Source organism: Echiichthys vipera (genome assembly GCF_963691815.1).
Source record: "Echiichthys vipera genome assembly, chromosome: 14".
In the NCBI taxonomy this organism is placed as follows: domain Eukaryota; kingdom Metazoa; phylum Chordata; class Actinopteri; order Perciformes; family Trachinidae; genus Echiichthys; species Echiichthys vipera.
This window is the reverse complement of record NC_139839.1, coordinates 10,647,322-10,675,002: the sequence shown is the minus strand read 5'-3', so window position 1 is coordinate 10,675,002 and position 27,681 is coordinate 10,647,322. Positions and strand designations below refer to the sequence as shown.

At 39.4% G+C, this 27,681-nt stretch overlaps 2 protein-coding genes across 2 annotated transcripts; both read left to right on the top strand.

Annotated features, from left to right (window-relative positions):
• The first annotated feature begins 108 nt into the window (after positions 1–108).
• On the top strand, positions 109–22,283 carry lars1b (leucyl-tRNA synthetase 1b). The gene is made up of 32 exons (XM_083926629.1): positions 109–233; positions 799–920; positions 1,343–1,430; positions 1,543–1,623; positions 1,858–1,995; positions 2,145–2,306; positions 2,528–2,640; positions 3,605–3,668; positions 3,985–4,073; positions 4,222–4,447; positions 4,746–4,833; positions 5,765–5,841; positions 6,140–6,193; positions 6,350–6,490; positions 7,191–7,268; positions 7,473–7,558; positions 7,850–7,915; positions 8,202–8,284; positions 9,414–9,552; positions 9,952–10,164; positions 10,653–10,710; positions 10,984–11,047; positions 12,147–12,330; positions 12,959–13,049; positions 13,319–13,459; positions 14,278–14,418; positions 16,149–16,259; positions 17,487–17,597; positions 18,590–18,694; positions 19,603–19,698; positions 19,987–20,119; positions 21,286–22,283. The coding sequence occupies exons 1-32, from the start codon at positions 228–230 to the stop codon at positions 21,489–21,491; spliced, it is 3,555 nt and encodes a 1,184-aa protein (XP_083782755.1). The 5' UTR covers positions 109–227; the 3' UTR covers positions 21,492–22,283.
• Positions 22,284–25,208: 2,925 nt separating this feature from the next.
• On the top strand, positions 25,209–27,110 carry plac8l1 (PLAC8 like 1; the record flags this gene model as incomplete). The annotated part of the gene is made up of 4 exons (XM_083927229.1): positions 25,209–25,234; positions 26,134–26,366; positions 26,518–26,654; positions 26,979–27,110. 4 exons carry the CDS (start codon positions 25,209–25,211, stop codon positions 27,108–27,110), a joined length of 528 nt encoding a protein of 175 aa, XP_083783355.1.
• Positions 27,111–27,681: the final 571 nt, after the last annotated feature.

Genomic DNA, 27,681 nt, shown 5'->3' with positions numbered 1-27,681 from the left:
ACAAGGAATGAAGAATAACAAAAACAAAACATTAGGTATCTATCGATATGACTCCTGTAAACGTTCTCAGGACTGCATCTCCCAGAATGCCATGCGCGAAGCTGACTGTGGAGTGTCATCAGAAAGGCACCGGTGGCGTGGGTTTCCCTTGTCAAACTGGAAACTACTAAAACGGTCTCTTCTATTTAAACAGTATAATAGTTAATTGCTTGTAATTTGGGGCCAAAATGGCGGTAAGTCCAATTCTCCATCTATATACAGTTTAGAATGGTTAATGTTGGTTTATAGGCAGTACGTGGTGTCTCATTAACTTACTGTAGCTATTAGCTCAGTTAGCTAACAGAAGCTAGCTGTCGAGCCAGCCGCAGAAAGAAATCTGACGCGTGTTGAACCTATACTTTTCTATTCTATTGTAGTCTATTTCACTATATTCCCGGGTACTTAACACTTTCCGTAAAATGTATTTTTTATTATTAAATCATCTGTATTTAGTCTACTTATAGTTATTTTTTGCACTATTATAATGTTTACAATTGCAATTTGTCTTGTGCTTTTTTTATGTATACTTCTATCTATATCTACACATAATAGTTAAATGTTTAGGTTTGCCTTTGTGCATTTTTGTTATCCTTGTTTTTAGATCTATGTCTGTTTCTGTGTTTGTAAATGTAGTGACAAAAAGCAAGAATCAAATTCCTTGTATTTGTCACACTTACTTGGCCATTAAAGCTGATTCAGATTATTACTGTACTGGCCTTTCTCCGAATAATTACCACCTTGCTTGTCATTGTATTCAAGGAGCGTAAAGGAACAGCAAAATTGGACTTTTTGAGAAACATTGAGCTAAAGATCCAGGAGAAATGGGAGAAGGAGAAGGCATTTGAGCATGATGTACCAACAACAGTTGGGGAAAGCACAAAGTGAGTATCCGTTCTCATGAGGAAGGACCATATGTTCAATCCCCCCCTAAAGAGTGTAACTCTCTTTCACACACTTCACCTAGTAATAGTTGAAACATCTGTGAATAAACCAATCGCTGTACTCAGGAATGTCAGATGTACTTCCTTAAACTCTCAACTGTCTGATGCAACTCTAAGCATGCAGTGTTCTTAGTAGGTATTGTAATAGGAATGCAATGACTGTTGTTGCTGTTAAGAATAAAAAAAAAAAAACAAGACATGCAACTGTGGGCGAAGCTTTGAGCTCAAGTTGTATGGTGCAGTTAATATACCAGGGACTGGCCTTCGAAACTAATAGTTGCCCCATTTTATTTCACTTCTTATGCCATATTATCATTATATTTTGGTCTGAAGTATATTGATTAAGTATTTTTTTCTTCTAGCAAAAACAAGTTCTTTGTCACCTTCCCCTACCCTTACATGAATGGCCGATTGCACCTCGGTCACACATTCAGTTTGTCAAAGTGTGAGGTAAGTTTGCATCCAAAAGCAGACAGAGATGAACACAGCTACTTGAGATTCAAATTTTCAATTTACAGTGACTGGTCTCTGACTCACTGCTGTTCAACTTTTCTTCTTGTAGTTTGCTGTTGGTTACCAGTCTCTGAAAGGAAAGAAATGCCTCTTCCCATTCGGGTTGCACTGCACTGGAATGCCAATCAAAGTAAGTCTTTTCCAGTCCATCACATAAGTATTATTATTAGGTATCATTGCCTCACATAATCCTTCCTCTTTTCATTCAATAAACACAATTGTGCATGTTATCATAAACTACTTTTTTTCTTAACCCTTTTCACTCTTAACATTAAGCATATAACCATCTTCCATCTTCAGCGCCCTCACACACACTGCCTTTACCTCCTTTCTGCTATTCAAATGTCCATATTGTGTCAACTAGGCTTGTGCAGACAAGCTAAAAAGAGAGATGGAGCTGTATGGAAACCCTCCACAGTTTCCAGACGAGGAGGAAGGGGAGAAGGTGATGCCAGAGACATCTGATGAAATCATCATCAAGGACAAAGCAAAAGGCAAAAAGGTCAGGAACTAAGGAAGAAAAAATACAGAATTTAGTGAATGTTTGTCCCTAACAACTAGGGCTCGTAAGTTATCTTTTGGCTCAGCATCCCAAAGGGTGTGTCATTTGACATTATTTTCATCTCTTTTTATTTTGTATTCCTTTGTTAGAGTAAAGCAGTGGCCAAATCTGGATCTGCCACTTTCCAGTGGGACATTATGAGGTCTTTGGGCCTGAATGACCAGGAGATAACCAAGTTTGCCAGTGCTGAACACTGGCTGGAGTACTTCCCTCCTCTGGCTGTCAAAGATCTCAAACTGATGGGAGTCAAGGTGAGTGATCGTAACTGTAGCGAACTGTCTTTTTTTTGTTTACGTACCCATGACCCATTTGTTTGTATGGCCCTTTATGCAGTGAAATATATCAAGTAAAACCCTTTTTCTTATGCCTAGAATTCTCCAGAATGTATTGACCATAAGGGTGATTACATCAGGTGATTTATTATACACGATTATTTATTTAAATCCCTGTTTCTTGTTTTATAACTTCACAGGTGGACTGGAGGCGTTCATTCATCACGACCGATGTGAACCCCTTTTATGACTCCTTTGTCAGGTGGCAGTTCATCACACTGAAGGAGAGAAAAAAGATCAAATTTGGCAAAAGGTGAGCTGGTTTAGGGGTTTCCATTTTACTTTCTTTTAGTTGTTCTGTAGCACTATCTTAGTAGTAATAAAGAGAAAAGGGAAAGTAGGAAGTGCCCCACATTATGTATGATAATGGCTCACACTTTTATCTATGTTGCTTTCAGGATCAGATGAACTGTCTGGCCTGAAACATTGTCCTGTACCAATGCCATTTCTTTCCATAGGGGAAATTGAAAATTAGGACATTTGTAGATAACTGATGTTTAAGCTGAAGTTGGTAACTTTCATTGCTGAAATTGCTGAAACTGCCACTATATCCTGACAGCACGATGAGATAGACAATCTGTGAAAAGTAATAGAACTCTACCTCCACCTTCTGCTCCCTGTCTGCCCCTCACAGCCCTCTCTGTGTGCTCCCAATGGCATTTGCAAGATTCCACTGTGCCCAACTGACCAATCAGAGCAGAGGATGCAGTGCCAATGACTGCTCATGAACTCTGATCAAACTGAAACCAGGCAGCGCTGATCAAATATGAATCAAGATTCTGTTACTGTAAAGCCAAAACCAAGCACCGGCCAGACAAACCTTTTCATGTTACCGCTAAACGGTACATTCAAATATGTCTCACTTTATGTGAGAAAAAGCCAATACAGTAACATAATCTTTATTTACATGTAATCAGCGCTGCCTAGTTTCAAAGTTTGATCGGAGTCATTGACACTGCGTCAGAGACAGCTCAAGTGGTTGTCAGTCGAGCGAAGTAGAGTCTAGCAGAAGCCATTCGGAGCAGAAGGTGGAGGTAGAGCTTTATGACTTTTTCACAAGTCGTCTGTCTCATTGTGCTGTCAGGATACAGTGACAGTTTCAGCAAATATGAAAAAACACATTCTTTACAGAAAGTTACTGCCTTCAGCTTAAAGTTTGATGTTTTTTTGTCTCAGGGAGTTTCATTTGCATATGGTAATGAGTGTTCTCCCTGCAGGTATACCATCTATTCCCCCAAGGACGGCCAGCCATGCATGGATCATGACAGGCAGACAGGAGAGGTACACTTACCTGACTCAATGAAATATGGATGAGTTTTGCAAAACAAATTTGTGATATGATAATATATGATCGATTTTAAATCCTACGAGCAAACATTAAAAGGAACTGTGTTCTCACAATATTATCGTTATTTACTGTACCCCAAATGTACCTACCACTACCTCATAGGTCATATCCAAAACACTTGACTGTAGGATCACAAGTGATTGTTTGTCTTCTTAACTATGTTTGCCTAATCCTTTTAAAATTGTTATTTACATTGAATTCAGATATTTTAGAGCTGTATTTTGTTCTTTTTCTTCTTTTCACCTGCAGGGAGTTGGACCTCAGGAGTACACTCTCATCAAGATGAAAATAGTTGAACCGTACACGGCGAAATTCAAGTCCAAAGTCTTTTATAGCAGGTAACAAATTACAAACATTGAACACTATACTGCCAACATTGTTAAAAAGGTAAAACAAGTTTTACATGCACTTAATTATAATTCTCATCTTGATCAAGAATTCTTAAATTGAGACAAAAGTAAAGCGCTAATAGCGTCCCCTCCACAGCGCCATTAAAGGCAAAAACATCTTCCTGGTGGCCGCCACTCTGAGACCAGAGACCATGTTCGGTCAGACCAACTGCTGGGTGAGGCCTGACATGAAGTATGTTGCCTTTGAGACAGCAAGCGGAGACATCTTCATCTGCACCAGTAGGTCTGCCAGGAACATGTCTTACCAGGGCTTCACCAAAGACAATGGAGTGGTGCCAGTGGTCATGGATATACTGGGACAGGTACTGACTTTGTGTGTTTCTTGCTTCCAGCTGCAAATAAATTCTAATCTATAGCAGGCATTGAAGAGTTAAGATGTAACATGTAAATAAGTCAGTGTAAATACAGTTGAAAGGATAAGGTTTCATAGATAAGGCACAGACCTGCAAAAATACCTTCCTTTAAATGTAAATCCTGCTGTACCTTTTCCTTTACACCAGGAATAAGTAAGTTAGATTTTCCAAACAGGATCAGGTAGGGGGTTTACGTATTAACAGTGTAATTCAAGTCAGACTCTTCATCAATCTTGTCTCTGTTTAGGATATCCTTGGCTGTGCCCTGAGTGCTCCTCTGACCTCCTATAAGATCATCTATGCTCTGCCCATGCTCACCATCAAGGAGGATAAAGGTAGGAGTCCAGAAGTTAGGAGAAATAGCAGAGATAAATGTATTCAGAGTGGTTGCGTCTTTTGGATTTTTAAGTGGTTTTTGAAGGCACAAATTAGTCACAGGTTAAAGCATCGTCGTTGAAAGGCTTTTTTGCCAGCGTTGCTCGCAGAAGTCAGAAGTCCTTGAGTGGGGGCACTTAACTCTCTTTTTTTATGTGCCAACTTGAACTTGAGTGAAATGCATCTGATAGTTAGTGAATAGTTCAACGGAAGCTTCTCGAAATGTGCCCATGCATTTATATCTGCCTGTGTTTCAAATAAAGATAATTATTCTTATTGCTTTAGGTGTTACTTTCTGCAGAAATTCTGCACTGAGCTTCCAGAAAGGTACTTGGGAGTCTCAAAATAGTAGGCCAAGGTTACCGTAGAATTTATAACTGCTGTACTGTGATGTCAAAGGATGCAACTAATGGCTGTTTTTTTGACCTGAGGGAGAACATTTGTAAACGTATAAAATTGATCTAATTATACCCAGAGTGCCTCTGTTCTGTTAGAAATCAGTGCAATCTATTTTCTGGTCTGTGGTGCTTGAGGGATGTAGTTTGTCTGTGTGTTTCCATGTGTCCTGTTGATGAACTGTTGCAAAAAAGCTGACTAAGTTGAATTGTCAGGATTTCAATGAGATCGAGTCACTCGTGCCCAGTGTGTCTTAAGGGTTGTGGAGAGAAAGAAGCGAGGGTGGATCTGGGCCGACCTGTCACATTTATCAGTTTCAAGATTGTGTTTATTTGTTCTTCCTCTCTTCACAATAAGTTAGTTGCTCCGCAGTTGAAGAAATGTAGCAAATGTAGCATTGAATGTGCATAATGTAAATTTAAATGAGAAACATACTGCCTTTTGTGCATAAATACATTTAATGCGCTGGCCTTTTGCCTTGTCTGTTTTCCTCAGGTACGGGGATAGTAACCAGTGTGCCTTCTGATGCTCCTGATGACATCGCTGCTCTCAGAGACATCAAGAAAAAACAGGTGAGGTTACAGACCTTTAAAAAAATGTCTGCTATGCTGCCATTCAGGAAGCCTTTTTACCTCAAATAATGTCTGCTGCAGAGAAACAGAAAACAGAGCCCATCTGAAACCTTGTGTGCAATTTTGACAGATGTTGCTATTATATTAGTCTGTGGTGCCATTTGCCTCACGTTCTTGTGAACTAAACCCCTAGTTCTCCAGGAAAAAACATGACCATTTAAAGACACATCCATTGTTTAAACATGCACTAACTTTTGCATTTGATTAATGCGTCTTTTAACGCTTGCATTTCCAACAGGCTCTGCGGGAGAAGTATGGAATTGAGGACAAGATGGTGTTGCCTTTTGAGCCGGTAAGCTGATCTGCTAACGTCAGTTTGATTTCAGTCAGGCTGTATTGAACCGACCAATTCAAGTTAAAAAAATAAAAATAAAAAGCTGTGAGAACAAATTCAGTTTGAGTTGCTTAATGGAGTGGTGTGCTTTGTATATGTGTGCGCACACATCAGGTCCCCATCATAGAGATACCAGGCTACGGGAACCTGTCGGCTCCTCTGGTGTGTGATGAGCTGAAAATCCAGAGCCAGAATGACAAGGAGAAGCTGGCTGAGGCAAAGGAAAAAGTCTACCTGAAAGGATTTTATGAAGGGGTGAGTTGACTTAGTGGTTAATAAGTTAAAACAACTGCTTATGTCATCAAAATCTAAGCCCCCTTTCTCTCCTGTGGAATTAACTGTAGGTTTGAAGCTTGCATGCTACATTTTCAAGACACAATCCAAGTGATTCACACCTTCAGGCTAGACTAAATTATAAATTAACTGGCAATTAGCTACGTGTTATACACACACACACACACACACGCACACACACACACACGCACACACACACACACACACACACACACACACACACACACACACACACACACACACACACACACACACACACACACACACACACACACACACACACACACACACACACACACACACAAACAGAGATGGGGCTTAGAATTGTTTTGCTCAATCCATTTTTTCCTTTCAAAATATTATGACATTAGTCATGTTAAAATGTACAAATTTAGCTGCCTTCACTGTCAGCAGTCTGTAAATTTGAACAAAATAAGAATTTAAATGTAGGCACTGCAAGGGGCCACTCAACAGTACATCAAGCAGAACACATTTTATATGTGTACACTGAGTATGTGGCATCCCGCTGAGCAGTTTATGATAATGTGTGATTGTAGAATGCACTGCAGAGACATGACCCACTTTTTGTTGCCCGAGCTGCCAGAATTGTGAAAGAATTGCATCAGTATGAATGAAAGCTTCCTGTGAATGGATTCCTCAGATCATGCTGGTTGATGGCTACAAGGGGCAGAAGGTCCAGGATGTTAAAAAACCCATCCAGAAGATGATGACTGAGAGGGTAAGACATTCTTTGTTATTAATGTAAAAAAATAAAGAGTGGTATAGCAATTTAAAATTTGCACTTCATCCTAGATTATGTTTGGTGTTCCTTATGTTTGTGCACTGTTGCAGAGTATCTTATAGCTCATTCTAAGCCATGTTTACTAGACGTTTGATCTATATTTACCTGTGATGATGTTGGCTCTGTACTAATTGATCACAGGGTGATGCCATGATCTACATGGAGCCAGAAAAACAGGTCATGTCGCGTTCAGCAGATGAGTGTGTGGTGGCTCTCTGTGACCAGTGGTGAGTGCCACATGGATTCTGAACACAAAAATCGTAACATTATAAAGTGTGTTTATTTGTTACAGGAGGGAATTATTTGCCCTACGTGGATCTGAAAGAGTTATTGAAACTATAAGTGAAAGTTGCTTTTTTTTTTTTTTAAATGGGTTCATGCTGGTAATAAAATGATTAATAAATTATGACAAAATATGGTCAAGATGGTTGGAGATGGTCTGTATTTTCAAGCGTGGAATGCTTCATGGCCTTTTGCGCTTCCTTTGATAACAGCATACTAATGTATGCGTCTTTCAGGTATTTGGACTATGGTGATGCAGAGTGGAAGCAGAAGGCTAATGAAGCCCTCAAGTCTTTGGAGACGTAAGACCTCTGTTGACCAAATTCCCTTCCCTGCCATATTTTGCTTTCTGTAGTTATTGTTCGTGCTTGAGGGGGCTCCTGTGAAGGTAGAGACAATCTAGAATGGATTGTAGAAAATTAATTTATCGTCTGTAACTAGAGATGTTCCGATACAATTTTTGCCCTAGCAATTCAAACATGAACAAATGCATACAGAGAATTAATGCAAACAAATGTTATCATAACGCCAAAGTTTGCATCGACTTCCTATGATTTAATGAGCTGTATTTTGCACAACACTACACAGATTTTGCGAGGAGACCAGAAGAAACTTTGAGGCAACTTTGGCCTGGCTACAGGAGCATGCCTGCTCTCGTACCTACGGACTTGGTGAGTGTTTGCCTGCCTCTCTGGTTTGTGTGCGTGTGATTGTGTCAGGATTGCACTAACTGTTAATGTAGGTGGCATACACAACTCTGTTTCTGCTATCATTGCTGCATATTTGAACAGAAATATTGTTTCTTGTATTAAGATTAACCACCCGGCCAAAAATGAACAGGACTTTCACTAGTGAGTTACTGTAGTTACTGATATTTTTGGTCTATAGATGGAGACAGAGGACTGATGATGAAGCACCTTGCAACAGTCTGCCTCTCTATCCATACAGAATAGATTCAGATTGGGGTCCAACTGGCATAAGGCATAGGCCAGTGCAGTGCAGTGCAGTCTAGGCCTGTTATAGACTCATACTGTAGCAATATGAAGAGTTTCACCAACCAGCCACTGGTACACTGTTTTCTTCAACAAAGATAGACACTCAAAAGCAAAAATGTAAATGTAGTTTAATTTATAAATAATGTAGACATATTATACATTAATTGTGTGATGTATTATGTTTTATTTCTCTGAAAATTCAAATTAATGAAAAAACTGTCAGCGTGAGGCTTTGATTATATTAACTTCTCATATTTAATGTCGCTCAGATCCCATATTTATGTAGCTACTGAAAATAAATTACTACTCAAGCATCTAGTTTCATTTTTAAACCATTGCAAGCTGGTAAAAGATCTCAGTAGGAGCTCACTGTTTTGAATAGTGTGTCCACCCACACATCCATCCCTTTCACAATTTTAAAAATTAGTAAAAAATGCTGTTCATCAATGGAAAAAATAAGTTTTTGGTGTCTGTCAAAGTAGCAGGTTAGACACTTGATGATTTAAGTTTATTTGATAATGGAAAGATTTAAAGATTTGCACATCTCGGCTTGATTGCCAAGGATTACACAATAAAGCCCAGGACTTATTTGATTGTGTTACTGTTTTTCTTGGCACCACAACGTAACCAGCTTGACAAGATGGCAAATACAACAAGAGATTGTGCGCATAGAGGAGACAACAATTGTATTTCTTAATAATGTTGTGTCTCTTTTGCATTCTCTCACACATTGGTGTGTTTGAGTGTGTGTGTGTCATTCTTTGTCTCTGGATTTGTGGTGATGTGTGCCTCCTTGTTACCATAGGAACGCGGCTGCCTTGGGACGAACAGTGGCTGATTGAGTCACTATCGGACTCCACCATCTACATGGCTTACTACACTGTAGCCCACCTCCTCCAGGGAGGTGTGCTAAATGGACAGGGACCCTCACCATTAGGCATCAGGTATGGACACACACCGCACACACACGGCTGCACACTGCACTGTTGTGTACTGCAACCAGGATTAAGCCCCAGCAGATTAACTGTATCATCTCTCTCTTGTCCTCCTCTTCCTGCTTTTAGACAACTATATGCATTGTTCACCTGAGGAATAAAAGACTGAAATTAACTAAATGTGCTCATTTCAAATGACAGGTTTGTTTTTCAGACAAAGTTGATTTGTTGCTCGCTATTCATCCATGAAATATATAAGTAAAATGTCCATGCAATGACAAATGCTGCATTTCACAAACATTTTAGAAATGCTGTGTTTAATTACTTCTCTTCACCTTGCTTCAACTAAAGACATGCTTCGTTCTACCCTTGACCGTTCTTGTTTCTTTCTTCTGTTTTCTCCCACAGGCCAGAGCAGATGACCAGAGAGGTATGGGACTTCATCTTCTTTAAGACATCTCCTTTTCCCAAAACTGACATCCCTAAAGAGTGTCTACAGAGGCTGAGGAGGGAGTTTGAGTACTGGTACCCTGTGGACGTCCGTGTGTCTGGCAAAGACTTGGTGCCCAACCACCTGTCTTACTATCTGTACAACCATGTGGCTATGTGGCCCAAAGACAAGTGAGTTTGCCTGCTTGACACATTAAGGATTCATTTTATGTATTCTAATTCATAGCATTCAGGTGATATAAGATCTTAGGAGTTTGATGGGCTGTTAGAGGAATAGTTTGACATTTTCATTTTTTTGGTGACGGTTAGTGGAAAGCATTATACAACATATTGCAGAGATTTTGTATCACTTTCTGAAAATCATTTTATGATGGATGTCTATGAAAGGAATGAAGTGATGCATTAACCATTTATTTGATTTTTGATTTTGTGTAATGTTTGTTACATGGAGATGCATCTCATTAATGGAAAAATGTCCTCGCTAATATCATATTGATTTTAATATCACTCAGCCTTAATGTGCATTTGTTCTGCTGTAGAAAAAAGGTCTTACAAAGTATTACATTCGATTTTAAAAAGTGAGCACTGGATTAGGATTAATTTGAGTATGATCATGATGGTGAAGATGACACTAATGAGAACATTTCTCTTGTCTACAGTGGGAAGTGGCCACAAGCAGTGCGAGCCAACGGACATCTGCTCCTCAACTCTGAAAAGGTGTGTCAAACATAAATGTAGGGGAATATTTATCTGTATAACTTACTAAGCATCTCAAAATTTGATATTATTTAGTTATAATCTCAGGTGAATTGTTTCCATCTGCTGTGGTCCTTTGTCCAGGTTCTTAAAACATTCTATTCTTTTTGGTTGATTTAAACACAGACAGCCTGCGACTTAATTGTTTTATTCCACTAAGCTTTGTAATGAACTTGTGTGGGTGGGTGTGCTTGAAAGATTCTGGCTGCTAACATCTGTTTTTCTATTTACCAGATGTCCAAATCAACTGGAAACTTCCTCACTCTCTGCCAAGCCATTGACAAGTTTTCAGCAGACGGTACACTCACTTTCTTCTGAATATATCCTCCCCCTGTGTTCTGTTTCCCTTTTGTTTTCTCTTGTATCTCTCATTGAAACGTTGGAGATGAAAACGCTTCAGGTGAATGTTAAAATAGATTACAAAGTGTTTGCATAGTGCTCGGCCCATTAGACTTGATTATACTTTAAGCATCTTTCATCTTGTGCTTTAGAAAATTAGAAAACACGCCGTCTTCATAAGTGTTGATATTTGGTGCTATGAGCTATTGCTTATAACGGATCCCTTACACTGCACTGTAAGTAATGAGTTTCTGTTGAATCATTTATATTTAATGCTTAAGTCAAAGATTAACCAGCAAGGCAGTGTATATTCAACATGAACTCATCAGAATCAACAAATAAAGATACAGCAGTTTTACGATGTTATGCAATAGAAATGCTCCAGTCAGTTGTGTATTTGCATTTGAGTCTTGAGTCGTTTTGTTCAAATCCATGTTTATTTGTTTTTCTGTCTGTTTTCTATCTAGCTATGGTTATCTGATCTTTTTCATCTATACCTGGTAGGGACATGGTTAACCCTATTATCCCTGCTGTGGCCAGTATACCTCAGGATTAGTCGATCCATACTTCATCTACCCTCTGTAATTTTTTTATTTTGTGAATGAGCTGAATAATGGATATATGTGTCTGTTGTGTTCTCTAAAAGCTGTGGGATTTAAAAAAAAAAAAAAAAAAAAACCCTTCATGGACTGAAAACATATAGACATATTAATTTGACCTCCTGTCTAAGCTCTTGAAATTATGTTTGCTGGGCATTTGACGTTTTCTCAGACTGTCGAATTTTCCACAAGGCCTCTGAATTTCTTCTAGTTGTCAAAATATTTTGCGAAAGGGAAAATAAGTGTTATGTTTAGTGTTTGCATGTGTACTGTATAATTAGGGTGACCCATATAGGTGAATATTTAACTTAATATAACCACAAAGGCAGTGATGGGAATTCAGGCATTGGTCATGCAAGGGTTTTGCCCAGAAACAATAACTACAGAAAAATTTCACACATTATATTGCACCTGTCCTGTCTCCCTGCTGTTTCAACAAACTTTGTTTTCCTCTCTCAGGTATGCGTCTGGCTCTAGCCGATGCTGGGGACACAGTGGAGGACGCCAACTTTGTAGAGACCATGGCTGACGCTGGCATCCTGCGCCTCTACACCTGGGTGGAGTGGGTGAAGGAGATGATTGCCAACCAGAACAACCTGAGGACCGGACCTGCAGACACTATCAACGATCGTGTCTTCGTCAGGTAGATGCGGGAATTTATTAATCAAGCAAGGGGGAAAAACCTATTGTAAGACCCAGACACCAAAGTGTGATCTTCCAATTGCTGTAATTATCTAACAGTAAAAAAAAAAAGAAAAAGAAAAAACAATTTATGTGTTTGTGAAATTAGATGGGAAAATGCTGCAATTACCAACATTGGTAAATCTGAAACCTACAAATCAGTCTGGAATTTGAAGTATCAATGAAGAGATTAATCTATTGCTTTTTAACTTTCAATCAACTTCTCAATGGGTTTACAAAATATATATATATATATATATATATATATATATATATATATATATATATATATATATATATATATATAATGATACCATGTTTAGCACTGGTCAGAAACAGTGGTCTTTGTACAAGGTCGTAACGTGGAGAGAGATTTATTTGATTAATGTTTCATTGCAGTGTGATTTTGTGACCTTTTGTTTTTTACGGTGGCACAAAGGCAAGAAAACTAGCAGAATTAAAGTAAGCCAGACATCAAAGTTTGTCAGAAATGCCTGACCTCTCTGACTCTGTACTTTTCAGTGCTGAAAAGTGACTATTAAACTAGCTTTAAAGACTGAGTGCAAGGATTTTTTCTCCTGTCTGTCTAGTGAGATGAATGCAGGCATCTTGAAAACAGAGCAGCACTATGACAGGATGATGTACAAGGAGGCTCTGAAGAGTGGCTTCTTTGAATTCCAGGTAAATAAAACGCCCATTAAAAAAACTGCACTCTAATGCACACTTTATCATCTTTTATGTCTCAAAGACAAGCGTGCTATTTATCCTCTGTAATCGTTTTAGCATGATAATATGAATCCTGCAGTAGACGGAGCATAACATGACTTTCTGATTTTATCCCAAGTATCTGGTGGATTCACTGAATTGAAGATATGTCTGGGATGAATTACATAGATCACATTATAACACGATGATGACGACCTTCTAACTGTGTTGGTGTATGTATGCAGGCAGCCAAAGATAAGTACCGTGAGCTGGCTATTGAGGGCATGCACAGAGACCTTGTCTTCCAATTCATAGAGAGGCAAACTCTGCTCCTGGCCCCCATCTGCCCACACCTTTGTGAATACACTTGGGGTCTGCTTGGCAAGGTAAGAAAATGTAATGTGGATTTGGCATCACAATGTGGATTTCATGTTCTGAGTTGCCTGTGTGCTCATGACTGTGAGTTCAAATGTGACTTTCATCCTTTAGTCCCTTCTGTGTTTGGTGTTTATCTCCCTTTTTATTCTTGCAAGTAAAACAGAAATACCGTATGAAAGAAACCTGTAATCTGCCTGTGTTCATTTACATTCATGAATACACCTGGGATCAACAAGCTAAGATAACATACTTCATATGCAGTAGGTCAGCAGTAGTGTTTTTTTTCCACTGCTCATTTTCTGGTGTAAAATTGCTACTAACACACACACACACACACATATTCCCTCTGTTGGTGTACATGTCCACCTGTCTTCACACTATGGGCTTCTTTTTCTCATCATTATTAAAGGAATGCACAAACTGTTGCCAGTCCCAGCAGCACAGAGTCCAGAATGTTGTTAACCCTCAGATTTATGAATATGAAAGTGTGCTTCTGCTCTGTAAATGTTTCTTGTTTTGAACTGCAACAACAAAAGTCCCACAACCAGTGTTTTCTCAAATCATGTGTTCAGCACCCCTAGCTAAAGAGCTAAGAAGCATTCAGTGGACACAGTGTTACACACATTAATCCGGCTTTATAACACATGATATGTGACTGGTTTTGTTTGAACTCTGGCTGTGTGGCTATGATTCTAAAAACCTCAAACTTTTGTTGTTGTTTTTTGTTCTCCAAATAAAACACTTCTTGATACCAACATGCATTAACAACAGTCTTTCCCCTTCACTAATCCATCCTCCCTTCTTTCCTTTGTCTGGTATGTGATAGACCGGTTCTCTGATGAAGGCATCGTGGCCTGTGGCAGGTCCAGTAGACGAGATTCTGATCCGTTCCTCTCAGTACCTGATGGAGACCGCACACGACCTCCGACTGAGACTGAAAGCGTATTTGCAGCCCCCCAAAAACAAAGTAAGAAATGCGTCTGTGTTGTTAAACATGCTTCACTGCCACAGTACTTCACTGCTTTAATTCTAAAAATTAATATTGATTGCAGAATTGACTGCTTTCCTTTTTTAATAGTTTCTGTGAAAGCCAACACTTGTCTCAAAAGTGCATTTTTAAGTTTGGTAATTAAATCAGAGGCAGCGTTGTGTCAAGCCTCTTTTCTCCCTCAGGTGTTGTTTAACGGCTTCGTGGTTGTTTGATGAAGAGCACAATGAGGCATAAAATAATAAAAACATCACAATAAAAGGATGGTGAATATCTGGCAGCATGCCGGAAATAGAGTTGAAGTTCAAAAGCATTTTATCACATCTGAATCCAGTATTCAATCTGCTTATCAACTTTGAGTCATTTCTGATCACTTATTGTATATGCAGGTTTCAAAGTAATTTCATTTAAATTGAGAACTAGCTCAAGTTTCATTTAATGACATTTTTTATTTAGATAGACAATTACCTTTTTTTGGTCTTTGCAAATTAATTCATTTGGCTTTGAGCTGAATAAAAAGTATGCATTATATCTGCTTGGAACTTGATAAAAAACACACTGCTATTTCACATATAAAAGAGTTACCTTGGTACTGACTCATACAATTTCCCTTTGAAGACTATGCATAATGATTACAATTATCTGCTTGCATCCTGCCCTCAGTGTATTTAGTTGATTTTTACCATCCCCAGGCCAGTTTCATTGACCCTGTATTAACCATGCATTCAGACTATGAAGGAATAACACATTTAGTGGTCTGCAATCCACAGTTTGTCACATAACATTTCAAGATTATAAATGTCATCCCCTTTTTCTGCCACAGCATCCTGTATATTGAGGGATGCAGGTTTAGGGTATATCAAAGAATGTATTTGTAAATTTTGGCTTTATGAATAAAATGACGTGACCAGCCCTTTAAATACACTTGAAGAGTCTACCGTATGTTGTGTTCACAGCAGGGAAGTCTATTGTTTAACAGTTTTGCACTTCAATAAGTGACTGTAGGCAGTTGTGAGAGAAGCATAACAAGTATTGACAAAATGTGAGACAACCGATATCTCAGGCTTCCACACCTCTGTTATAGATTTGATGTAAATAGCTTGTTGCCATGGAGGCGAAATGGATACATGGAAATACAGAAGAGGCTGTCTTTATCATAATGAAAATGTTTTGATACATTTATTTGATACATGTATGGTATGGATGCAGATAGGTTTTGTTGGCAAGATTCTTTAACCCTGGCCTCTCCTTTGCTGGAGATATCAAAGGACATTTGACCATAATGTTCCAAGATGCATTATATGCTTGATACATGCATGGTTGTGCAAAATGATATTTAAGAATTAATTGATTGACAAATAAAAAGTCAGTGTTTGATTTTCGGAAGTATACTTCCTTCCCCAATGCAATGCACACCTTGGGTTCAAGCAATATGACATTTTTCTGCAGCAGTAAAATGCTTTTTTAAAGTCACATAAAATAAGTTCACAGATCGTCTTCATTGTAGAAGATCCCACACACCAAAACAGCGTGCTTCTTGAATAATCCAAATTAACCGTTTGCTTGCCATTGAGGCCACCTTCTCCCGACACATATGCTGTCACTGTACTGTATGAAAGCAAAACCATCAAGGTCTTATATACCTGACTACATGGATACATGAGATTAATCTGAAATGTTCCCTTTTTAATGCTGTTTTCTTCCAACAGAAAGGTGACTCAAAGCCCCCAGCCAAGCCCTCCCACTGCACCATCTACGTTGCCAAGAGCTATCCTCCATGGCAGCACAGTGCCTTATCCCTGCTTGGCAAGCACTATAAGGTGAGAAACTAAGACACAATATTCATACACGGTGGCAACGTACATGTACATGTTTTATGCAAAAGCACAGCAGCCATGGTGTAGTGATGCACTGAAATACTAAGGGTGTTCACATCAGATGCAGACTGAGTCTTTTTAACATGGTGCGATCACATACAAAGTCAGTGCAAAGAAGCGAATAGACGTGAATTTGTGCCGGACGTCACAAGTTGAAATTTAAGAAATTCATGTGATGCTGTTTTGCAAAAGCCTATCAGGGTTGAAATCCTGACGTTTTTGAACCATTCATAAGTAATAAACATCTGCACTGCACATTGTGGAATATTTATGCCCAATTTATAAGGCAGCGCAATCAATTGCAATTTTATCGAAATCGCGATATGGATTTGTGCAATATCCAAATCGCTGAGGGGCGCAATATTTGTTAAAGGCAATATGTATCAAAATATCTTTCTGAGTCAAGTGTTGTGGTGTTGCAGAGATATACCGATCTATAAGTCGTAATCTGCAGACGTAACAAAAAAAAATCATTGTGTAGTGCAGACCCTCGCAAAGATCACACCATAATCTTTTGAATATTCTGTATTTTTCGATGAAAATTAGAATAATGATTCAAAAATAATAATTTCCTCCAATATCATATTGGCAGTGTCAAAATAACCCCAATTATATATTTTTCTCAAATCGATAGTTGTTTTAATATTGATGGTGTAGCTACAGTGTTACCATAGCATAGCCCTGATCGATCCGAACCCCATTCAGAAAACAAGCATCTTAAAAGTTGTTTTCTTGTTGTCTTGCAGACAGACCTGACTAAGCATGAATACAGACTTTTTACATATCTGCATCATGATGAAGTTATTTTTGAGTTTATCGCAATTAAATTAAATACAAATCACAACCAGATTAATTCAGCCGACGTGTGACTTATACAGTGAATATTTATTGATTTTGACACAAACACATTACGAAACTGCCACTCATCAGAGACAGATGGACAGGCACTCCACAGCTGAGACTGTAGACTATCTGAGAAATCCTGGCACCAATCCTAGGTAATGGGGTAATCAAACTGGGCATTGGCCAGTCTCAAGTAGCGCTGGAAGCGGCAGTCGTCCAGTAACACAAATAAACACAAAATATCCTGTGGACAAACTTGCATTTGGTGCGAACACAACATTACTTTTGTTTTTTTGTCTTATCTGTCTTTTCTTTTTGTCTGTCCAGAGCAACAATGGGGTCCTTCCAGACAACAAAGTGATCGCGACCGAGTTGGGGGCCCTGCCTGAACTGAAGAAATACATGAAGAGAGTCATGCCTTTTGTAGCCATGATCAAGGTAAATGTGGAGGAAGTAGGGTAGACAGTGTAGTAGTGTTTGTCTCTGTTGGGCACATCCTACCCCCTCTCCATCCTTCTATACTATTATAAATATTGAATGTAATGCCATCCTTCGACAATTATTTGCCCTTTTAGTTATTTAAAAAAAAAAAGTAAGTTTGTTACTGCCTGAGAAGCTGTTTACTCAACTCCATAAGGTGGCTTTTCATTTGTTTTGTGCACAGCTCTGCTTCTGATTCGTCCAAAGTCTGCCCTGGTAATTCTGTTGAAAGACTGGAGTCTGCATCTTCAAAAGCTGTTTTTTTTAAAATTATTATTCCTCTTTGTGTTGAACAATGACAAAACTGTAGCCAAATAAACAACAAACATTGTTACTCTGTAAGTAATGTCTGGAAAACTTGGTCTTCAGAGTTCAATGTTTTTATTGATTGAAAGACTACATGACACACTTTTTACAGGCTGTCTCGACTTGTTCTGTTAGTTTGTCATGTTCAAAAAATGTCATCAACAGCTTGGCTGTCTTGTCCACAATTCTTATTCTTATTCTTATTCCTTCATATTTTGGCTGCTTTTTTTTAAGTTCCTCACATTGAAAACACTCTCACTTCTTGTTAAGGTGTTCTTTTGATCTAATAGCATCATTCGCTAAATAAATCCGGGCATAACATTATGGTATAAATGACCAAAACAAACCTTTTTTTTTTTCCTCATAATAATCTCATTGTGGAAGCATTAACATAGCAATAAACTTTCTCCATAATGATCAATTATAAAGTAAAACCTGATTGCTTCAATAAATAGATGAATTATTGCATGTCCTGTTGTTCTTCAGCTGCTTCATTCATTGCTGGCTTTGTTTTGTTTTTTTTCAATTTAGAAAATGAAAACTGAACACTGGTTTACTTCCTTTTTATTCCTCAGGAGAATTCATGTCCATCATTCATGCTTGTGCTGATTCTGACTATTTGGGTTTTTCTTTGGGATCTTTAGGAGAACCTGGAGAAGAACGGGCCCAGGGTCTTGGATCTGGAGCTGGAGTATGATGAGCGGGCAGTTGTGATGGAAAATTTGGTCTACTTAACCAATTCTCTAGAGGTATGTTTTGTGATCCAACACTCCTAAAATCAAATTTGACATTTAAGGATGACCCTACTCAGTGGTGTCTACATTTTATTGAGTCCAGAGTTAAAAACTGATGATATATTAAAGTTGGTGAGGTTAGACAACAACCCCAAGCAGCAAAAAGAATATCTCAGCACTAGCAGTATATTATAATTCAGCATCCTCTCAAATGTGAGCATTAAACAGAACACATTCACTTGATTAGGTTCTATTTGTCATCATGCATCATTTTGGTTTGCTCAAAAATACCTCAGCTTTAAAGCTGAGTTTCACTACCTGCAAAAAACAGTGAAGACAATCCTGAGTTCAGAATCCTCAGTTGTCAGTCGGAAAGTCCTTAATACTTTTGTCTGAAAAGAAGCTAAGCCTAGTCGAAAAGTAAAACCCAAGTCCTGAAAATACTTTTGTGAAACCAGCGCAGATTTAACCTTAAAAGAAAAAATGATTAAAAAAAATTGTGTTTTATCATGTAGGACTGTTAAATGGTGATGTATTACTTATCTCACAAACTAACACCATGAATGGGGTTCAAATGGTTTTAATGATACTCCAACTTGAAATCTGCAGGCTTGAAAGGTGGCTGTTTTTAAAAGGATGGTCAGTGGTTTGTGCTGCAGATGTGGTTTCAGAAGTGTCTGTGTTACTTGTTCTAAACTAGTTTACAGTCCTGTTACTCTGTGCTATCTGCAACTGAAACACCATCCCTGATTTGGAATGTTTGACAGATTAGCGTAAAGCCAGCTGTTACATCTCTGATCTCTGCAGGAACCTGGTTAACACCAACAGCGTTTGCCAGTGTGCCTACCAAACACACCTGTGTACACACTTTCTGATAGTGGACTGAATCACTGATAATGATTATTTTTTCACATGTGCTATAGTTGGAACAGATCGACGTCTTGTTTGCATCTGAGGCTGATGACAAAGTGAAGGAGGACTGTTGCCCAGGGAAACCATTCTGTGTTTTCAGATCAGAGGTAAATGATTTGGCTCTGTGGCTGCTCTGAAAGCAGTCTGCATGTGTGAGTGTATGTGTGCGTGTGTGTGTTAGAGGACAGATGTACCCTTGTTTTTCCGTCACCTACTTATCAGCTTTTAAGACCTGCATCTTTTCTGTTTGCATATCCACTGTATGTTCATTTTGTGTGTTTGTCTCTGTATGTGCTTGTTTAACTATGAGCATTTCTGTGTCTCTGATGAACCAAATGTTTGTCGACAATTAAATTGTGGGTTTGTGCCTTTTTGTTGTGAATCTGTTTCCCCAGCCTGGAGTGAGTGTGACCCTGGTCAACCCTCAGCCGTGCAATGGCCAGTTTTCTACAAAGCTTGAAGTCCGACAGGGGGACAGCGGAGACAGCATCATCCGTAGGCTAGCCAAGGTCAACAGACTCATTAAAGGTTAGTAAGATAAATGGATAAACAACAGACAGGAAATTCATGAATTATGGTTTGGAAGTGGAAATAGACCTGCTAATATGCATAAATGAATGTTATAACCTAAAGAGTCTAAAATGGTTACTCAGTTTAGATGAAAATGCCTCTGAACCGTTGGGTCAAAGCTTAAAAGGGCGTGCACAGATTATTCATGGAATAAATTACATCACGCATGCTGGTGGCTCAGCTAACTAAGACACATTGTTATGTAAGTGATATCCAACAGCTGAATCTGGTTTAGGGCTATTGTCCCATATTACCCCTCCCATCCTTTTCCATCTACCACATTGTCCACTACAACTGTGGAAGGGAATGGCTCCAGTTTAACTAGAACCAGAAAAATTACTAGCTGTGCTTTTCTGTGCTGTTGACTTAAATTGCCTGATGCCGTGAAAGTGGTATCTGGGAACTGGTGCATGAGCATGTCCTAAAACTTAGATCAGTGTGGTGACGATATTCTTTATCATATATACAATCTTTTTTTAAATGATTTTAATAGCATGAGATACTGTGGGTTTAATGTAAGATGAGGGATAATTACATGATAAATGAACTGTTAGCTACTAACATACCATGAATCCAATGTCTCCACCATCGTCTTTATGCCCTCTCTAAATTATTTCTATAGGCCCCAGGTTTTTACGTAATGCAGTTATGGCATGCAATATCAATCCACATTTAACCACCATTATGTCCAGAACCAAGCTATGTGCTTTATATGATGACAATTTACCAACCTTTCCTTCCTTACATAGGCGTAAGCAATTTCTATATAAATATTCCTCTTAGAAAATAACAACACCATGCACTCTGGCTTCTCATCAAAGGCTATTGTTTTTCATGTTTTTTTTTTGGTTTTGTATTTTTAATACGCAGTCAGATTTGAAAGAGGAAAACAGAACACTATAGTGTTGAGCCATTTTGCTGTTTAGCCCATTCCCTCTCCTATCTGCCTTAACATCTTACCTCTTCCTCCCCAATCTCATTTCATCATCACGTTCCCTGCTTACCTTTTAACATTCTCACTCAATCCTTCACGGCCATCATTTCATCCCTCCCATGTGTCTCACCTCCACCACTTGCCCTCTTTCCTCTGACCCTTGTGACTCTGCCGGCTTCCCCTCCACCAGATCTGTCCAGAGTGAAGTTGATGAGATACGAAGACCCTGTCATGGGGCCTCGCCGGGTGCCCGTCCTGGGACATGAGGAACAGGGAAAACTACCCATCTCTAACAAATCTGTGTTCAGCATCAATCTGGAGGAAAAGAGGGTCACTCTGGCCGACAACGGCCTCACTGTGGACATCGGGGACTCTCTGATTTATCTGGTTCATTAGAGTAACACTCACACACACAGGCACACGTTGGGCACATTCAGCAGTGAATTATTTGTCAAAGTGCATCATAAAATGTTGTTAAAAAAAGGGTAATTTTGAACACAGACTCGAACATGTATGCATGCGTTTTGGACCTTATCACTGCTGAATTAAACCAAGGGGAATATCTAAATCTAGTAGGCCCTTAAAGTTATGCTTCTATCCTCCTTAAGAAAAACACATGCAATTGCAGTACTTTCAGATCTGCGTTTGGTTTGCACAAAGCAATGATAGTTCAGGGTTCTTATAACTCTATCTCCCTGATACAATTATTTGGTAATTAAATAACGTTCTTGGTATGAAAAACATCCTAAACTTTTCCTTAAGGGTTTGGAATGGGCGGATAACACCATAATTCTTATTCTGTTCTGTGTTGTAATCTTCCATTTAAGTTGAATCGTGTATTTTTTCTCTACTGGCCCCTCTTTTTCATAGTCAACTATCTGTATAATGAAGCTTTTAATTGAAGTTCTTTTTTCCTGAAGGCGGCACTGGCAAACGAGCCTCTACCAACATGTCTTATTTTGTCTCTGGCCAGCCACTTTTTATGTTATTACATTATGAGACTGCTCTTGCATCCCCCTGAATGCCTGTGGTTTTCATATAGATGGTAATGTGTCTGCTGTGTTGTTTTATACATTGAGGGCGAGGAATACCATTCCCTCATGTTTTGTCATCTTGTCAGACAGCTTTCCTATTTTCTAGCGGTGGATGGTGTCTGTCTGACTCGGGCTTTCCAGAGAAATAATAAAACCTATGAAATATTCAGGTTGCTTGTTTATTGTTTCCTGCCACATCTCTGTGCAGTTTTATTTATTCTAAGAACATACGATTGTTTGCGGCCATGGTTTTGGTAAAGCCACTGGCTCTTTTCCCCTATAGGCTAGTAGTGTAGATAGGATGAGGATCAGCATGCACTTCTGGTGAGGATGCTCTGAGGGGTTAGAGGTTATTATTCAGTATCAAGCAAAGACACATACAGGCAATATTGATGACTTGGAGTGGGGATGTGCAAAGTAGATGGAATAGCCAATAAACTCCTTCAGTAGACTAAAAAATACATAAATAATTAAAGATTGCAACTTGCTGCTGCTGGAGGAATTGTTTGGTCTCTGTAATTATAAGTGAGATTGTGGTCTAGACCTACTCTATATGTAAACTGTCTTAAGATAACTCTTGTTATGATTTGGCACGCTGAATAAAATTGTATCCCGGTTCTCCGGTTTCCTCCCACAGTCCAAAGACATGCACGTGTTAGGTTCATTGATGACTATAAAATTGCCCGTAGGTGTGAATGGTTGTCTGTCTCTGTGCATCTCTATGTACCCTGCGATAGACTGGCGTCCTGTCCAGGGTGTACCCCGCCTCACGTCCGATGTCAGCTGGGATCAGCTCCAGCCCCCCGTGACCCCGACAGGGTCAAGCGGTTGAAGATGAATGAATGATGAATTGATAAAAGGATACCCACGTTCGTTTGCTACATTTGAAGCTCGTAGTTAGCAGCTACCCAACGTAGTTAAGCACAAAGACTGGAAACTGGAAAGCGGCTAGCCTGGCTCTTTTCAAAGATAAAGTCTGTCTACCAGCACCACTAAAGCTCACTAATTAACACGTTATGTAGTTTAATCAGTGCAAAAGTCGATGCTTAGAAAAGTGTCGATGTTTGGGAATAGTAACTTTCTATTAGCCTCGTTGTTGCCTGGCAACTGGTCCAGGGCAAGACATAGTCATCTAATTTAAAGTTAACTTCCAGCAAAAAAAAAAAAAAAAACCTTTTTCCTGGGTTTAACGTTACAGGTGAAAGTATTGGAGTATTTCCAAAAAAAAGCGAGCTGTTCCTTTAACCTTTAACCTTAAAGTTACCGGGAAACCAAATACTGTAGAACTGACGTACGTGTAAAAAAGGATGCGTGTTGGAACTAAACTTGAAAGTAGCCTAAGTGAATCTCATGTAAGTATGGTTTGAAGTATATTGTACTGCGTGTGTGTTTAAAAGTGATGATTGATGACTACATTTTAAGTTAAAATGTGCCAACCAAAATTTGATTGCAGCACAAAATAGACCTCATATAATATCTGGCAGAGCCAAACGGTGCTAGGGGTCTCTGCCAGTTGGTCTCTGTGGGTTTCTGCTTTAAAAGGCTTTTGGTAGAACAGCTTTCCATTAAGGATCACTATCTATTAACTGCTAATAATCAAATGCAAACAGATACATTTTCAGAAAAGCCTTTCCTGTTGTTTTCAAAGATCCTGTTCAACTAATCCTTTTTGATGCTATTTTCTATGATGCATACTTAGAATTAATGTCACATTTTCATTATGAAATGGGTTTTCTCAGGAGGGGGGCTGGAGTCTCCCTTAGAGACAGGGTGAGATGTTCAGCCATCCGTGAGGAACTCGGAGTCGAGCCGCTGCTCCTTTGCATTGAAAGGAGCCAGTTGAGGTGGTTCGGGCATCTAGTAAGGATGCCCCCTGGGCGCCTCCCTAGCGAGGTGTTCCAGGCACGTCCAGCTGGGAGGAGGCCTCGGGGAAGACCCAGGACTAGGTGGAGAGATTATATCTCCACACTGGCCTGGGAACGCCTCATGATCCCCCAGTTAGAGCTGGTTAATGTGGCCCGGGAAAGGGAAGTTTGGGCTCCCCTGCTAAAGCTGCTGCCCCCGCGACCCGACCCCGGATAAGTGTTTGAAGATGAGATGAGATGAGATGAGAGGGAGCTACATGAAGTGAAAAAGCATCAACTTTTCATATAGACCTACTACATGTATCTCCAGAAGACCTAATGTGCATGTGACTGAACTGTGTGAGCTTCCAAACCCACCATAGTTTCACTACATGTCCTTCCATCACGTAAAGCTACCCTCACTTCTCTTTCTGCTACCCTTTCTCTCTCTCTCTCACACACACACACACGCATGCACAAACTATGCATTAGTCTAAATTTAAAGGTCAATGTCAGATCACAGGAAGTGCATGAATACGGATCCCTTCTATAAATATGAGCCACAGTTATTTCTTCGGTTTTTAAATGCGCATTTCACCTCCCAGCTCTTCACTGCATAAGACTGTTTCAGCCTTAAGGGTATGGGTATGTATTATTTTCAACAATCATTCATTGTTTTATAGAAACAATGAATGTCAGGGTTCAGACAACTGTTTCCTTATTGTTTATTTAGGTCCTTGAGCTTATGTTTGACATCCTTTTCACATAACTAGTTTTTTCTTTATGTAATTTCTCATCTTTGTGCATGTTTTAGATGTGCAGTCTATCTCTGTTATACTCAATTAACCATGTAAATAAATAATGGCCTTTTACAAGATTCCAGCCTGTTCTGAGCTGCTGGCGTGTTCGTGTTAAGTGTATGAATGCATTCTCATCTGATTATTTTATGCCAGACATTAATGTTCATGCACCCTGATGTGCATCTGCCCTCTCTGCAATTGCTGTATTAGCGGGTGGCGCAGTGAAGTCACAGACAGAAGACAACTACAAGACTTATCTCTGTCATGCAGCTTCTGGCCGAGCCATTCGACTGCCGGTTTATCTGCTCCGACACACACCCTCTCACTGGGGAATTGTCACTCTGCGCCCCCCTCCACCTCCTCATTCCTGCTGACTCCCTCCTCACCCTCTCCTCGCTCGCCTCACCCTTCTCTGGATGCCAGTAGCTTCTAGTCATGGAGCAGACAACAGTCACACAACAGTAAGTTTTGGTTTTTTTTCCCCGACCAGCACACAGTGTTGTCACCACTGAGCAAAATGGAATTATAGCTCTCTTAGCTTATTCTGCTTTTTTATGGTGCTGTTATGTCACTATAATACACAGGAACATTGCTTAAACTTGTTGTTGCTGTATACAAACATTTGTAACTTACTTTAATTTTTAATTCACTAAAATTTGCAGTGATTTAAGTGTTACTGAAGGCCTTAAAGTGGACATATGCTAATTTTTACATTTCTACGAGAACATGTTTACACACATTTTTTCTCATACAGTCTGCCCCTTCTTTGTGAAACACTCCATTTTGGCACCTGTCTTTTTAAGCCTCTCTCACCTGCACTCTGCCTCCCTGCTGCATTGCAGCCAGTGAATGACTGTAGGGGCACTTTCTATCTATATATAGTATAGCTGTGACCTCACAGTAGGGAAGTCCTGGCGTATCGTTTAAAGGCACAGTTTCTGTATATGGTCTGTGTGCATTTCTCTGTCGATTGAGAGTTTTGATACTTTCACAGTATTTATGTACCTGCTTTATAATAAAAAAAGACATGGAAATATGACTTTTTACAGTATGGGACCTTTAATCACTTGACAGCAAGAATACATTATGTATCACATACACTAGTAGGATATTGTTAGTGGAATTAATGTGATTACAGTGGGATGCTGCTGAAATTCCATAGAAAGCCAATTTAGTAAAAAACATCTGGCTCCAAGAAAATGAAATTAGCTGAATGAATGAAATTAATTTAATTTCTGCTTACTGGAAAATCTCAGAAAAGACAATTATTTTTTTTTAATCAAGGCTGCAGTTAGACAAACCGGCGTGAGCTCATCAACCATCTATTTAAAAACGGATATGTGACAAAATCTAATTTCAGACAAAAGCTGTCAGTCATCAACGCCTCAGCATCAGAGTTTCAAGAGGGAGAAGTGGGGGGCTTCACCACAGGAAGTGAAGATGACTTGAGGTCAAACTATGTCACTGCAGTGACAGACCCAGTGCTAACACAGCCCGGCCTAGGCATCACCACGACAACCATCACCACCATCACGCAGACAGGAGGAGGCTGGAGCACTGGCCTGTTTGACATCTGCGGAGACAAGACTACATGTAACATGAAAACACAGACAGAAACTACGTTCAGGACTTTCACACACCAATCACAACTTTATGACTCCCTTAATCTTTGTATAATTTTTAGTTCTTACTTTACTCTACGCATGTAACTTAACATGCACACTGTGCTATTCTGTGTTTGCAGGTGTTCTCGGTGCTCTGGTGCCATGCTGTCTAGACCTGAGTTTAGCCCACCAATATGGTGAGTGTGTGTGCATGCCTCTACTACCAGGATCCACTTTTGCCATGCGAGTTGGGATCAGGGAGCGGTACAAGATTCGGGTGAGTGTGTGTACCCAAGTGCAAAAACATATTTGTCAATAGCAAGTGAAGATTTATTTAAGAACATCCTTTAACACACAAAACGGGTAGCCTTTACAAAATGGATTTAAGAACACGCAATCACAATAAATGGAAAACCAAAAGCTACCAGGGAAGTAGACGATCAATTCAATAACATGACTAAATGCGCTCATACAGTAAAGTGGTCTTTATTTTCATGTACATGTATTTCATGGTTCTGGACGTGTTCCTTCTGCATTGTTGTCTGCATGTGTGCTTCTTGTTTCCATATTTGTGCGTGCCTGTCCGCATGTTCATCCACAGGGAAGTGTGTGTGAGGACTGGACCACAGTGTGTTGCTGTTACCCTCTGGCTGTATGTCAGATGATAAGAGAGATGAAGAGGAGAATGAAGACACAGACCTATCATGTGTCCACCACCCTCGAAAGTTCCTGAAGTAACTCTAGACAGTCAATGAGGCCTGTCCTTTTACAATGCAACAGAGACTGTAGATGGCCACCTGAATCTACTGTTACTGTATGGATAGCACAAAGAATCAATACTATAAGGTTTTAAATGCCCCATGGGTTTGCCTTGGACAATGAATCAAGTCTATCCTTAAAAGAAGAAGACTGGAAAGGGCACACCTTGATTAATTGCATTAAAAGCTAATAAAATCAAAAGCTTTATATTCTGAATCAGTGTGGAGGGCTTATAATGACCTCAGAGGTTTATAGGTTGTAACTGAAACCTCCAAACTGTTGTTGGAATTCTCTTTAGACAGGATATTGTTAATAAACTTGGTAATAATATTCTGCTTTTTTTTTGCAGAGACAAGGACTCATAGACTGCATTTAGAGTTGGGCAGGTGGACACGCACTTATTTGGTTTAAAAAATCAGACACTAGAAATGTTCAAAAATCAACTTTTTTAAATTCTGATTATTTCTACCGTAACCCAAAAATGCATCACTCCAACTGCTAAAGCTTTTCTTGTTAATCTTATTCAGGATACATCCATAATGAAA